The sequence below is a fragment of the Schistocerca americana genome, chromosome 8, assembly GCF_021461395.2.
Source record: "Schistocerca americana isolate TAMUIC-IGC-003095 chromosome 8, iqSchAmer2.1, whole genome shotgun sequence".
Classification (NCBI taxonomy): domain Eukaryota; kingdom Metazoa; phylum Arthropoda; class Insecta; order Orthoptera; family Acrididae; genus Schistocerca; species Schistocerca americana.
Genome location: NC_060126.1, coordinates 253320552 through 253336468, shown reverse-complemented (window position 1 = coordinate 253336468; position 15917 = coordinate 253320552). Strand labels below are relative to the sequence as shown.

The 15917-nt window shown below is 43.9% G+C and overlaps 1 protein-coding gene across 6 annotated transcripts in view; it reads left to right on the top strand.

Moving 5' to 3' along the window:
- Nucleotides 1-14650, top strand: part of LOC124545044 (uncharacterized protein CG4449) — a 151186-nt gene extending 136536 nt beyond the window's left edge. For all 6 annotated transcript variants that reach the window (XM_047123831.1, XM_047123829.1, XM_047123830.1 and 3 more), the window contains exon 7: nucleotides 12870-14650. In XM_047123831.1, coding sequence (XP_046979787.1) covers nucleotides 12870-13168 — 299 coding nt within the window. In that variant the 3' untranslated portion in view covers nucleotides 13169-14650. The remainder of the gene's footprint in view (nucleotides 1-12869) is intronic.
- The last annotated feature ends 1267 nt before the right edge of the window (nucleotides 14651-15917 follow it).

The following is a 15917-nucleotide window of genomic DNA, read 5'->3' as shown; positions in this document are numbered from 1 at the left end:
TTAACATACTAAGGCAAGTATTACAGTTAGAAACTGTGTTTGTCTTGAGGCAGCATAATTCATGGTGTGCAAATACCCAGATTATATTCATCCAGTATTTGAGAATAAGGGCTCTTAGGGACCTGGAACAGACTTCATACTTAATTTCAAACCTTTATGAAGGCTGTCATTGCTGACAACCCCACCTTCCTCCCCCACCCCACCCCAAATAATGAAGTGAAAAAAGTTTATCATTTGCTGCACTTTTGCTGGTCATGTAGCAAAACTTCAGCATCAGACATGGTATTTTAATTTATTACTTCTTTACTACGGACCTTATTTGTAGCACAGTCAGCAGACAGTATCCATGTATACCATTGAATGTACATGCAAAATGATACCATTGTATGATGTACAGTTCAGGAGATATGACATAATAAATATTGAGATACGTTTGCTTAAAATAGTCTGCAAATTTCCAAAACTACATTCATCCAGTGTAGCACTTAACATGTTAACTCATTTGTAAAGTGTTAATTCATGCTGATTTGCAGACAAAAGTTTTTCCGTCTCAAAAACATTTATTATAATCATACTCAGAATATGTTCCATAATTCTGCAGCAAACCAGTGTTACGGATATTGGTCTGTAATTTTATGGATCTGTTCTTTTACCATTCTAACATGCACTTTTTTGCAATTGCTTGAGACTTTGTGCTGGACAAGAGATTTATAATAAATCCAAACTAAGTAAGGGATCAGTGCTGTATAGTGCTCTCTGTAAAACCAGATTGGGATTCTATCCAGATGTGGTGGCTTGTTTGTATTTATCTCCTTCAGTTGCTTCTCTACGCCAGGGATACCTAGTACTAAGTCCTCCATATGGGAGTCTGTGGGACATTCAAATGACAGTATGTACAATTCTCTTTCATGAAGGGTTTCTTAAATACAAAATTTAAAACTTCAGTTTTCCTTTTATCGTGTTCCTTTGCCATGCCAGACTAGGCACTGATTGACTCGATGGAAGCCTTTGACTCGCTTCGCGCAGTTCGTTGTGCCTGACAAAGAATCATCACTAACTTGACCTCATATTTTAAGGAGAAAAAAAGCACATTTGTAAATTATCAATCCCACCATTCAATCCTGTGTGAAAATTTGGGCCACAATTCTGATAGCATGCAGTACAGCTTGTAAACTTCAGCTCACACCAGTTGTCTGTTACTTGCTCTGCTCCGCTGCAGCCACCTAATGCCCTAGTGTAAAGCACTGTTTGGTGGAATGACTGCCAGAGCCCTTTTATATGCAAAATGTAGAAGGCAAGAGAAGAAGAGGGAGGAAGTGGTCGCATCCACCCAACATGTTTTGAAATCTTGTTCGAGAACATGTTATTCCATGCAAAAAAAAGTAAGCGCTACGAGTATGTAATATGTCACCACCATGCTGTGCGGTGTCGGTTGTAGTTGGAATGCACCTCTGTGATGCACAGTAACAAACTCTGGTAACCGACAAGAGTGAGAAACCACCACAAATGGTCACACAAATTAATTTAAAACAAGGATACTGCCACACAATGGAAAAGTCTTATTTAAGTGAATATTAATAAGACTGGCCAAATTATGTGTGATACAAATGAGTGCCACACCACTGACATAGACTTATTAATGGGAGTGGGATTTTCTAACTATGAAGAATTAGATTTATTGTCTTTAAACATGAAAGTTACCCACTGATATATTAAAAAGAACCATTGACAAACAGACAAGAAATTATAACGCTAAAGTGTAACCTTATGACAAGTGGGCTGGGAGGATGAAAGACAGTTACATTAATAATTCGTAGACCTGACCATTGACTGTACAAGTTGCTAATTATATGTAGAAAGTATCTGGAAAGGTAGGTGCGAACATTATAGGATTGCCAAAATGCACATTGAGGGCAGGGCAGGAGCCTGGATGTGTGACTTTAAAACTGCGAACTTGCTCCTGAAGAGAGTGAATTAACTTGATGTCTGAAAGGCATTGGCAGGAGCAATGATGTCACATCTTATGAAACGCACAGAGCATAATTAAGGAAGGCGGCAGCAGTAGTGGCTATCGAATATGATTTTAGCCCTTTCTTTGCTCTTAATGCTCAAGTACAGACATCCTTCTAGCGGCAGCTAGGTATATCTCATCAGCCTTCTCTTAAGAAGTCTCTCTCCTGTCCTAAATTCTGCTAAAGCCTAACAGGAAGTCATTACAAAAGCCTAAATTGAAGTGTACTCTTCCATGTCCTAATGTGAAGTATTTACTCTCCTGAAAATGTAAAGCAAATTGACTCGGTGAATGCTCCATAACTTGGCTGTCTTTTCCCCAGAGGAGGAACTCGCCACCAAGTGAGCACAGAGATTGCGATTTCTGACAAATGAAATATATTTAACTGCATCAAACAATCTCCTACTCTTTTCTATGTCATTATTCTTAAATCAGTTGATCAGAGGCAGGGAAATGGAGCCAGGAGACTTCTCTCACTCCATAACATGATTCTAAAACTGACAAATGACAAACTTGGCACATAGTCCCCAAGTCAAAAGCGTGCTGACACAGATAACAAAATAGGAATTCTGTATTCTGAAAATTTTGAACAAGCCATTAGCTGGCATGGCTATGGGGCCATGGTGCCTTCCATGCTGGGCTATATGAAGTGATCTAGGTACTTCAGTCTGGAACCGCGTGACCGCTACGGTCGCAGGTTCGAATCCTGCCTCGGGCATGGATGTGTGTGATGTCCTTAGGTTAGTCAGGTTTAATTAGTTCTAAGTTCTAGGCGACTGATGACCTCAGAAGTTAAGTCGCATAGTGCTCAGAGCCATTTGAACCATATATGAAGTGACTCCTGTGTAGAAGTTTTTTATCTAGTCAAAAGGGGCTCTTTCCAGAATGCTGTGTCTTTAAGTGAATACAGCATGAGTACTCCCTGCTGCACGGGGGTTAAGGGTGCAGGTGAATGGTATTCTGGCTGCCTCCCGAAACCCATTCTAGCTGGATCAAGTTTATAACTCTGCCGTGTTCACTTAAGGGGGGCCTTATCTTGTGCTGTCCAGCCTTGCTGTAAACACTTAAAAACTCTAGCATACTATAGAGAGAAGGGAAGAAAAACAGTGAATGAAAACAATTGCAGGTGGTACTGATCCAGGTGTGCAATTACTGAGCAATGTGACTGAATGGCTACTTGTTCAAGGTAATTTGCAGATCATGCTCCGAAATATGTTAGTGGACAGTTTCAGAGGAAAATGGCTGTGTAACAACACACAAATACAGTTTGAACAATGTTGTTATATTTTGATATACAAATTATTAAGGAACGAACTTAACAATTCTCAAATTGCTGTTAAATCATGCCAATCATGTTGAAGAATTGTACATCTGCTGCAAACTTACTTTTCTGTAACAGTGCCAGCTTTAAAATACCAAGAAAATAACACAGAACAGCTATGTTAGTAACTAGATTATGCTAAGCTACTTCATTTTTGACACACTACGTAGTTTCATTCATTTACACCGCATTTGTGAATCACAACATAAAAATGTTCAAAGTAGAGAGGTCTCTGGCAACATCTAGAGGTTAGAAACTGCAAACTTTGAAGCAATGTATAAATCATGTTACCATAGTCAAAGCAGTATTTCACAAATCTTTTATTCACCCCACTTTACAATACATCACACTTGGGCATTAAGCAGCTGAGGAGGGTGAAACAGTGACAAACATCCTGTGCATGCAAAAGTTTAAAAGCTGAACTTTCAGAAAGTTATAACTATGTGCTAGCCAAATTGTGGCCCAAACTTATGCACAGAATTGATTGCTGGGACATTTATCTTACAAGTGTGCTTTTTTCTCCTTAAATATGAGAGATCAAGTTGGTAGATGTTTCCTTGTGAGAGTTAACAATTGCCAGTGTTGGATTCAACATATTGTTGAGATTAAAAACCATCATCACACTTCTTTAAATCATTAATCAACCATATTTCAGTAGCTCCCCCGAAAACTGAATCCAAGAAAGATGAAACATGTTGAAGGCAGAACAACTTGTTATTCAACCTTAAATATGGCCCCCCTGCAGGTTCGGGGGTAAGAATAGGCCCGCGGTATTCCTGCCTGTCGTAATAGGCGACTAAAAGGAGTCTCAAACGTTTCGGCCTTATGTGATGGTCCCCTGTCGGGTTTGACCTCCATATCTCAAAATTTTTCCGAAGAGCGAGCCGACTGGGGAAGGACACCTTACTTGGTGCTTTGTGTCCATCTTGCATTGAGAACTTTCGCCAGCTTATTCGTCGTTGCATTGCAGTCCTGTCTGCTCTCCATCTCTTGGGCGTGGATCCGTTCCTGTGTGCACTTTCCGCCATGCAATGTGCAGTGCCACTTTCTGCACTGATGGCGACCATGGACTACATGTCACCTAAAATCCAGCACGGTAGCTAGTCCGTTGTGGTGGGCTGCCATGTACCCTGTCAGTTGTAGCCCCCTGACAACACAGGGATCGCTCTACTGATGCCTGCGCCGTTTACTCCCCATGTATGCCAAGGAGTAGATGCCCATCTCCCTGGGGCATCAGGAGTCCTGGCAATGGCCATCCTGCCAGATGGCCTTTGCTGTGGCTGGGTAGCGCCCATGGGGAGGGCCCGTGGTCGGAGTAGGAGGCATCAGGGTGGATGACGCGCAATGAAGCATGGCACATCATCTCTTGCTGGTGGCCAGCCACCAGCAGTCTCTAAGTGTTTGAAAGCTCACTTTAAGGCTCATGTGTACGACCCTAAATCATTCCCCTCCCTGGCCACACCATGGGAGGAACGAAAGGCTATGAATGACAGTGAAATGTATTCGCCCCGGTATCTTGTCTGTACCAGAGCTGACGGGGAATCATTTGTGTCCGTGAAGCCGCAGTTCTCTGCAGAGCATTTAGAGGACAAGTTCGGGGAGGTGGAGGGCTTGTCCAAAATGCGGTCAGGGTCAGTCTTAATCAAAACAGCATCCTCTGCCCAGTCATGAGCCTTGCTCGCTTGTACAAAGCTGGGGGATGTTATTGTTGTTATCACCCCACATAAAAGATTAAATGTGGTCCAGGGCATTATTTTCCACTGAGATCTTCTTTTACAGTCCGATGACGAGCTGCGCGCCAACTTAGAGCGGCGAGGTGTCCATTTCGTCTGGCGCATCCACTGGGGTCCGAGGGATCATCAAGTTGCCACCAGTGCCTTCATCTTGGCCTTCGAGAGTGACACATTACCTGAGAAGGTCAAGGTGATGGTCTACCGTTGTGATGTAAAACCCTATATCCCTCCCCCGATGCGGTGCTTCAAGTGTTGGAAGTTCGGCCATATGTCTTCTCGCTGTGCTTCCACCCTCATCTGTTGCGATTGTGGTCGACCATCCCATCCTGATACTCCATGTGCCCTGCCTCCCATCTGTGTCAACTGCGGGGAGCACCATCCCCCTTGCTCGCCGGACTGTAAGATTCTACAGAAGGAACGGAAAATAATGGAATACAAGACCCTGGATAGACTGACCTACACTGAGGCTAAGTGTAAGTTTGAACGACTACATCCAGTACGCATGACGTCCTCTTATGCCGCCACTCTCACTCCTGCTACAGTTCCCATAGCTGCACCACACACTGTCGCCTCTCAGAGCCAGAGGACCACACCTGCCCCCTTGATGGTGGGGGGAACTTCACTCCCTGTTGCTCCTGCTCCATCTACTTCAGGAGCAACACCCCTCCCTCCCTCCCAACCATTGGGGACATCAGTTCCCCCTTCCCAGCCAGAGAAGCGTAAGACTTCTTCGGCTCCTCTCGCCAGGAAGGGGACCTCCCTTCACAAGTTCTGACCGGTTTAAAAGCGGACACCCGCAAGTGGCTCAAACAACCACCGGTCGCTGGTCGTAGGGCCTCATGGTCGTCGTCCGTCCCTGAGACTGACCCAGTGAAGCCCTCCCAGCCTGAACCACCGAAGGTGTCCCTCAGATGCCATGGATGTCACTCGTGCGGGTACTGAATCAGTGGCGAGTGAACAAGCGGTGTAAACTGCCTTCCCAGTCCCTTCACGCCTTTCTGAGCCATGGACAATATCATCCTCCAGTGGAACTGCAGTGATTTCTTCCATCATCTAGCTGAGCTCCGACAACTTATCAGCCTTCACCCTTTCTTCTGCATTGTTCTTCAGGAAACTTGGTTTCCAGCAATGCGAATTCCCGCCCTCCGTGGCTATCGGGGTTATTATAAGAACTGGGCAGCTTATGAAAGGGTGTCTGGTAGCGTCTGCATCTATGACCTTCACTCTTCACAGCGAGTCTGTCCGTCTACAAACACCTTTAGAGGCTGTCACTGTTAGGGTGTGGACACCACAGGCTGTTACCGTCTGCAGTCTTTACCTTCCACTGGATGGTGATGTCCCACAGCATGTCCTGGCTGCACTGATAGCCCAATTGCCGCCACCTTTCTTGTTTCTTGGCGACTTCAATGCCCATAACCCTCTGTGGGGTGGGTCAGTGGCAACAGGTCGAGGCGCCACCGTTGAGCGTGTATTTCCATTTTAAATGATAGTGCCTTCACACATTTCAGTGTGGTGCATGGCATGTACTCCGCCATCGACCTTTCAATCTGCAGCCCTAGCCTCTTACCCTCTGTCCAATGGAGTGTGCATGATGACCTGTGTGGTAGTGACCACTTTCCGATCTTTCTGTCACTGCCACAGCGTCACTCTTCTGGGCGCCCTTGCAGATGGGCTATGAATAAGGCTGACTGGGATTTGTTCTGCTCCATTGCCGCTATTTAGCCTCTTTCTAATGACGCCATTGATGTGGTGGTTCACTCGGTCACCACCGGCATCATTACTGCCGCAGAATCTGCCATTCCCCGGTCTTCTGGGTCCCCTCGGCGGCGGACTGTGCCTTGGTGGTCGTCTGAGATTGCTGAGGCGATTAAAGATCACCGGCAGGCGCTCCAGTGTCACAAGCGGCATCCATCTTTAGAAAACGTCGTGGCCTTTAAACGGCTCTGTGTGTGGGCCCGCCGCATCATTCGCCAACACAAGCAGGAGTGGTGGGACGGTATGTGTCCACCATTGGCCTCCATGTCTCTCCATCGCAGGTCTGGGCCAAGATTCTACGCCTCTATGGCTATCTGACCCCTGTCAGCGTCCCTGCGCTCTCACTGAATGGAGCAGTTTGTACTGACTCCGACGTAATTGCCAACCGCTTGGCAGAGCATTTTGCTCTGAGTTCCTCTTCTGTGAATTACCCACTGGCCTTCCGCTCCATTAAAGAGCGGATGGAATGTCGGAGCCTTTCATTTCGCACCCACCATCCTGAATCCAACAATGTTCCATTCAGTGTGTGGGAATTTCACAGTGCCCTAGCTGCTTGCCCTGATACCGCTCCTGGGCCAGATCACATGCACTGTCAGATGCTGAAACACCTTTCAGTGGACTGCCAGCGACGCCTCCTCGAGCTTTACAATCGTCTCTGGGTCGAGGGTGAGTTTCCGTCGCAATGGCGGGAAAGTATTGTCATCCCTGTTTTGAAACCTGGCAAGAACCCCTTGGAGGTGGACAGCTACCACCCCATTAGCCTCACTAACGTTCTTTGCAAGTTGCTCGAATGGATGGTGAGCCGGTGATTGAGTTGGGTACTCGAGTCTCGGGGCCTCCTGGCTCTGTCTCAGGGTGGGTTCCGTAAAGGCCGCTCTGCCGCCGACAATCTGGTGAGGCTGGAGTCAGCCATCCGTACGGCCCTTGCCCGCCGTCAGCACCTCGTCATTGTCTTTTTCGACATGCCGAAGGCATACGATATGACATGGCGCCATCACATCCTCTCTATGCTTCAAGATTGGGGTCTTCGGGGTCCGCTGCTGATTTTTCATACACAATTGTCTGTCGCATTGTACCTTCCGCATGCAAGTCGTGGCCTCCCATAGTTCCTCTTGAGTTCAGGAGAACAGGGTTGCACAGGGGTCTGTTTTAAGTGTCTGCCTGTTTTTAAGCAATTAACGGGCTCGCTGCGGCCGTGGGAACGTCTGTCTCAGCATCCTTGTATGCTGACGACTTCTGCCTCTACTACAGCTCCATTGGCATTGCCGCTGCTGAACGTCAGCTGCAGGGCACTATCCGCAAGGCGCAGTCTTGGGCTGTAGCACTTGGCTTCCAGTTTTCGGCTGCCAAGACCTGCGTTATGCATGTCTGCCGACGACGCTCAGTTCACCCTGAGCCGCAGCTTTATCTTGCCAGCGAACGTCTTGCTGTGGTGGAGACACATCGCTTTTTAGGTGTAGTTTTTGATGCTCGGTTGACTTGGCTCCCACATATTTGGCAGCTTAAGCAGATGTGTTGGCGGCATCTTAATGCTCTGCGATGCTTGAGCCACACCAGGTGGGGCGCCGACCGCTCGACCCTCTTACGGCTCTACCAGGCATTAATCCAGTCCCGTCTGGATTATGGAAGCCTGGCTTATGGTTCAGCATCCCCATCTGCATTGCGTGTGCTGGACCCAATTCTTCACAGCGGGATCTGACTTGCCACTGGTGCTTTCTGGACCAGCTCTGTGGACAGCATACTTGTGGAGGCAGGTGTCCCTCCACTGCAGTTATGGCGCCAACATTTACTGGCTGCTTATGCTGCGCATGTTTGTAGCTTGCCCGGGCATCCTAATTATCGTCTCCTGTTCCCGCAGTCAGTCGTCCATCTCCCAGAACGTTGGCCCCGGTCGGGTAGTACGATCGCCGTCCGCGTCAGAGAGCTTCTCTCCGGGTTTGGGGTTTACCCTCTTCCACCTCCTTTTTGGGCCCCTCTGCGTACACCCCCGTGGTGTGTGCCCCGCCCTTGCCTTCGGCTCGACTTGGCCCAGGGCCTGAAGGACTCAGTCCCTCTGGAGGCCTTCCATCGACATTTTTCTTCCATCCTAGCCATGTATCAGGGCTCTGGTGTTGTTTATACTGACGGTTCGATGGTTGCTGGTCGTGTCGGTTATGCTCTAAATCTGGGGGGCCATTACGAACAACGATCCTTGTTGGCTGGCTGCAGCGTTTTCACTGCTGAGCTGGTCGCCATCTTTCTTGCCCTAGAGTATATCCACTCCTGCTCAGGTGAGTCCTTCGTTATCTGTAGCGACTCCCTGAGCAGTTTTCGAGCTATCGACCAGTGTTTCCCTTGCTCTCGTCTGGTGATGGCTGTCCAGGAGTCCCTCCATGCTCTTGCCCATTGTGGATGCTCTGTGGTATTTGTGTGGACCCCAGGCCATGTTGGGATACCCGGCAATGAACATGTAGACCGCCTGGCGAAAGAGGCCACCAGTAAACCATCTCTGGACATTGGCCCTCCGGAGACTGATTTGAGGGCAGTCTTACGCCGCGCAGTTCTCACGCTTTGGGACGCTGAATGGCACGATCTGACCACACGTAATAAACTCCGTGCTGTCAAGGAGACGACAGCTGTGTGGCGATCATCCATGCAAGCCATTCGCAGGTACTCAGTCGTCCTTTGTCGGCTCCGCATCGGAGACACCCGGCTGACGCATGGATATTTACTGAGCTGTGGGGACCCACCTCTCTGTCGCTGCGGGGCGGTTTTGATGGTGGTGCACATTTTATTGTCCTGTCCACTTTTAGCTATGCTCAGGCAGACATTTGCGCTGCCTGATACGCTCCCTGCCCTTTTAACTGATGACCCTGCTATGGCAGACTTAGTTTTGCATTTTATTCGGGCAGGGAAGCCCCATCATCAACTAATCTAAGTGCTTGTCTTTCTGTGTTGATTCTGGCCTATAGCCTCCGATTTTAGTCTGATTTTTTAGTGTGTTTCTTGGTGGTTGGCTTTTCCTTTTTTGTCTCTATGGTCGGCCAACCATTGTCACACTCTGTGTGATTTTAACTCGTTTTGTCTGATCTCTGTCTGAGTCTTTCTTGTCCTGTGTCGTCTGCCGTCTTTTCTGTTGTTCGTTTTTTTATTCTCTGTGGGTGTTTTTAGTTTTTGGAAAAAGGGACCGAGGACCGTAGTCTGGTCCCTTTAATCCCCCAAACCGACTGACTGACCTTAAATATGGAATTCTATACCTAGAAGTAACAGAAGAATCCATAGATAAGATGAAACAGACATTAAAGTCTGGATATTCTTGTAGCCCATGCTGTATCTGGGCGTCCTACAGTGCTTATTCATGGCAGATTGATCAGACACAAGCAGGTGCGTATAGTGTCGATGTTCCGTGCACTGTACATAAAGTATGTCTGCTATACAGCAAGCCACACAAAGAGAGAGAATTTTATACTTGACTGCCTTAGAATCCACAGACTTATTTCTGCTAATCAAATATGCTACATCACTGAGAGGTGACACTTGTTTAATGTTAATGCAGGCTGTCACTAAATGCTCGGACTTGTACAGATATAGTGTTTGCTACATGGATATTTTGGTTAATTATAGTGGCTTATAGAGTTAAAATACCTAAATGAAGATGAAATTGATGATTTTCTAAGAAATAATTATACTTGAGTGTGGTTAATTTTTAATTTTTGTGAAACTGTGATGACAACCCACATTAATGTAAAAGGGGTAATAAAAGTGAGATTTGTGCATTTGGTGAAGGAGTTTACTGTAAGAGTAAAGTGGCATTGGACAATATTAATGACCCGGGAAATGCTGTCTTCTTCTCTTGTCAAAGACATACATCTGTAACAGGCATGTCATTTCTGCTCTTTGCATCACACTCATTCACAAGAACATTATTTGTTTGAATAAAGGATGTCACCAGTAGCTATAAAAGTTCATTGTTCCAGCCACGATATACACAGATGGAAAAAATTCAGAACACCAAAAAATAATTAGTGAAGAGTAATGAAATTTCGGGGAAACATTTGTCTAGGTAACACATTTAGGTGGATAACATTGCAGGATCACATGTTGATGCAAGCATGAGATAAGCTGTTGCAAATGTTAAATGCTGGTACCAGTGTAACCACCAGAATCTTGAATGCAAACATGCACACATTGTGTTGTACAGGTGCCAGATGTTAGTATGTGGGATGGAGTTCCGTGTCTGTTGCACTTGGTCAGTCAATACAGGGACAGTTAAAGCTGTTTGTAGATGACACCAGAATTGTCATCCGATGATGTCTCATAAGTGCTGGATTGGAGACATCTGGTGATTGAGCAGGCCAAGGCAACATGTCGACATTCTGTAGAATGTATGGGTTTACAACAGCTGTATGTGGGCAAGTGTTGTTATCCTGTTGAACACCACCCTCTGGAATGCTGTTCATGAATGGCAGAATAACAGGTTGGATTGGCGGAGTGGTGTACAAATTTGCAAGTCAGTGTGCATGGGATAACCACGAGAATCATCCTGCTGTCATACAAAATTGCATCTAGACCATAACTTCAGGTGTAGATCCAGTGTGTCTAGTACACACACATTACTTGCAGGCTCTCAAATAGCCTCCTCTTAACCCACACACACTCACCACTGGCACTGAGGCAGAACCAGCTTTCATCAGAAAACACACTGGACCTCAACCCTGATCTCCAGTGAGCTCTCACTTGACACCACTGGAGTTGCAAATGCCAGTGGTTTGGGGTCAGTGAAATGTATGCTACAGGGCTTCTGGCTCGGAGCTGTTCTTGAAATAACTGATTTGTAACAGTTTTTTGTGTCACTATGGTGCCAACTGCTGCTCAAATTACTGCTGCAGATGCACTGTGATGCACGAGAGCTGCACTCCAAACACAATAGTCTTCCCTCTTGGTAGTGACACATGGCTGTCTGGTGTCCAGTCTTCTTGCGATACTAATTTCTAGTGACCAATGCTGTCAGCTGTCATGTACACCTTATCACAGTCTTATTACATGATCTCATTCCAACCCAGTGAGGTGTGGTTAATGGCATCTTTGTTGCCTGATAGGCAGTCTTGACTAACATCAGCTCACCACATCCAGTCTCAAAGGTAACTAATGCTCTCGACTGTTACAGTGTGTATTTAAAGCAAACCTTATTTCTATACTTGTGGTGACACTACTAGTGACACTCTTATGTGGGTGGTGCAAATTTGAATAGACATCAGCTTTCATATGTAGAAACACACCAGCCAACTTTCATTTATGTTGCACAACTCCTTCTTGGTGTTACAGTTTTTTTTTCCTCCATCTGTGTTTTCGCAAAATAAGTGTTTCACAGTGCTGATTGATCCCAACCTTGCATGGAATTTTTCTACATATCAGTGGATTGCTTTTAAACTTGCCATGCTGTGTTTTTCACAGTTCTCCACAGTTCGTGTTGTACTGATCAGTCGTATGATAAATTTTTTCTTCCACTGTTTGCTTCGCTGGTCATTGTTTTAATGTTTACAGAGTTAACTTAAACTTTGCGCACTCTTTCTGTTTTCACAGCGCTCTCTCTCTCTGAGACACCGGATGAGGTGGCACAGTGGTTATCACACTGAATTGGTTCAGGCAATTGCTGGTATGGTTCCTTTGAAAGGGCACAGCTGACTTACTTCCCTAATCCGATGGGGGTGATAACCTTCGTGTTTGGTCCCCTCCCCCAAGTCAACCACTCTCTCTCTCTCTCTCTCTCTCTCTCTCTCTCTCTCTCTCTCTCTCCCCCTCTCTCCCTCTCTCTCCTCACCACCCTCCTTCACCCCAGCCCATCCCATCCCCTCATTCTGTGTAAAAAAAAAGTGCCACTTTGGAGTAGGCAATGTAGGTATCCTCATTTGGGCATTTGTCAGCTGCATCCCAGTCATCAGTCTTAATGAGGCAAAAATTTCATGCATGTGTTTTCAAATGGAAATGATTCAATTTCTTTAACAAAAAATTTTAGTTTAAATTTTTGTTTCATGTATGAAGTGTTAGTAATTGTTCTGATTACTTCCAGATGGAGGTGTAACCACTCTAAATGCTCCAGCACCAACTGCAGTTACCCATGAAGAAGACTTAAATGATGAAGATGTAGAGCTAAAAATTTTATGTAAAGATAGGAAGAAGCCATTAACTGTTAAAATTCACAAAGATGAGAAAATGAAAGTTCTTATGATAAAAGTTGCTGAGATGTTGGAAATGCCTCAGGAAAGACTGAAGTTTATGTTTGATGGTGAACTTTTGAACTCGAGTGATACTGCTGTGGATCTGGAACTTGAAGGTGGAGAATGTATTGAAGTGAATGTTATTGCATAGAATGCACTCGTTTATACCAGATAAATTAGTCAGGAACATATGTGGCTTTTAGGAAAACAAATCATTTAAAAAATGTGGTAAAATGTTGGTAATTTCTTTTAATCAATCATTTGTTTCAGTTATTAATGGAACATACATAGAAACTATTTGTGTGCATGTGGGGAGGGAGAGGCGGGCAGGGGTTTATTGTTTTAGAACCTTTTGAATAAACTGTAGTTTCATTTAAAAGTCTGTAGTGTCCTTTGCCAACACACAAACAACATTGTCATTGAATGTAATTGTTGGTTTCTTGGAGATTCCATTGATCTTAGTTGCACCTCTCACACAATTGCAGTACATTTTCTCAGTGAAAAATGGCATTGTGTTGCCCATCACATGATTTTTTATGTCATAGTTTTTTTTCATGCATATGTGATTTACCCTTAAAAGCGTTCAATCTTGCTCTTTCTCTCGTAATTTTTATTTCCGTTTTACATTTAGTGATTTGTACTTTACTATGTTCAGTCCATCTATCCCTCTCTTAAACACGCAAAGACTTCTTAGGTTTTAATGTAGCTCTTTGTTTTATAGTTCCAAATGATTTTAATATAAAAATGATTTTGGCATGTAGGTTTATTGACTGTGTGCATATGCTGGATAGTTTGAAATTGTGTGTGGGTATATTCCATTTTATAGCAGTCTTTTGGAAAAGAGTGGCACCAATCAAAAAATAAACAAACCAATGTGTCCGTCATCACCTAATGTACAAAACTGACTGTGAACATAAGTCTCTTGTGTGCTGATTTACCTATAGTCATACATACGTGTATCCCTGTAAAAACTGCAAAGAAGAGCACATTCTTGTATTTGTCTTTGTTTTAATTTTTCTTACAGACCTCCAAGTAAAGGAAGACTTTTGTGTGCATATTGTTCTAGTTTTACAATTCAAAACATTAACAAATATGATGTTAACTTTAAGTTATAATGTAGGTGTTTGAAAGAGTTCTGTAGACAGACATGTTGATGGGGTTGCTGTTGATGAGAAATAAAAACTTAAATAGTCTGAAGATTAGGAATAGGAAGAGGAGGGAATTTCTGTTTTAAAGGAGTGGATGGTAGCGGTGATAGGTCAATGATTGATCCTTACATGAACTATGATATGCTGTCATTCGCCTTCCTTTTCCTCCAGTAGCACTTAAAAAAGTTTTTTTCTCTTCCTGTTATGTAATTTATTATTCATAAGAGTTATTTGTGTTTATCTCTTTTTGAATACTGTCACTGTTTTTACGTGTTTAACTTCGTATATCTGTTGTCATGACTGAGCGATGTAGATATTTTATTTGATGTTTTCAGTGTAAATAAAATATATTTCTACATGTACAAGACACAATAAAATATCTAAATTGTTTTATAGTATCATTGCTCCTTTAGAATAGATCAGATTAAAATGTGTGTTTTGTATTGATGGACTGCTAGTTCAAAAATAAATCAACAGTGAAGTAATATGTTCTTAATGCCAGTATCTTTATTACAGTGCTTTTTACATCCCTCTTTGTACAAGGGACACAATAACATTTTCTGGGTTCAACAATTGCTTGACATGTTTTACCCCTATAGTCTCAAAATATTTACCATCACTTTGTGCACACAGATCCATCCTCCTAAACAAAGCCTCCAGTCATTAGTTCATGTTCTTTTGAGTTATCAGCTAATGCTGTTTTGCTGTATGCGAACCTTAAAAACTTTCAAAACTGCAGCTGTGAAAATTGCCCTTGAACTTCAGCAGTTGGAAAAAATAACATGGAGCAGAGTCATCTGGTACAGCAACCGTATGTAGAATATTCGAATTAAAAACAGTTTTGGTTGCAATTTATTCTTATATTAACAACACGTTTGGCCCGTGTAGGGCACCTTCAGATTATCTAAAAGGATAACAAAATGAGCGCAAATTAAAATATGGTCCTGGCATGCATAATTCTAAATGTGAATGATGAATTATTGCTAACCTTAAAATTTTCCTTTTACAGCATTTTAACACCCGTAAGACGGCTCTGTGCTGGATTGGTGCACGTGTCAAATGAGATAAACCCCCCAGAGGCCTAGTCGAAAACGACTATGCCATGATGTAGTGTAAAATAAATAATCCAACTACAAGAAACATACATTAATAAAGTTGTACCAGCAGGTCAGAATGGTGCAATGGTTTGGACCAAACTCACAAAAAAAGTATACACTATAAACAACAAACAGAAGAGGTGCCACCACAAGCTCGTGCCAGGAATGTCAATGAGCAATGGAATGAAGTGTACATACAGTTACTGCAGAGGACACATATAGGTGTCGTTAAAAGCAATTATGTGGCAGTCAACGTATTGAATGCTCAAAATAAATAAATAAATAAATCTAAAAATGATTGAATCACTGTAATGAAATTAAGAGCTTATAATTAATCAAACAATACTCACACATAAAGGGAAAGTTTAATTTACTCCAAATAGATAAACAGTAACACCAGCTGTAACTGAATAAAAATGTAAGTTACAAATTCTTAAAACAGGAAGCCCCCTTCGACTTTAAAAGTATAATGCGTAAGAATGAATCAACTGGAGGGAGGGGGGGATTAATAAGCTGAAACCGAAACCCATTAGAAAAGCATACCGATATTATCCAGTAAATTTTAAGAACTGACCTCATTTAATCATAATAGCTTTGGTTCCCACTAGCTGGCTCAGCTTTTAGCAATTGTTCGTCAACTGTACACATACGTAGA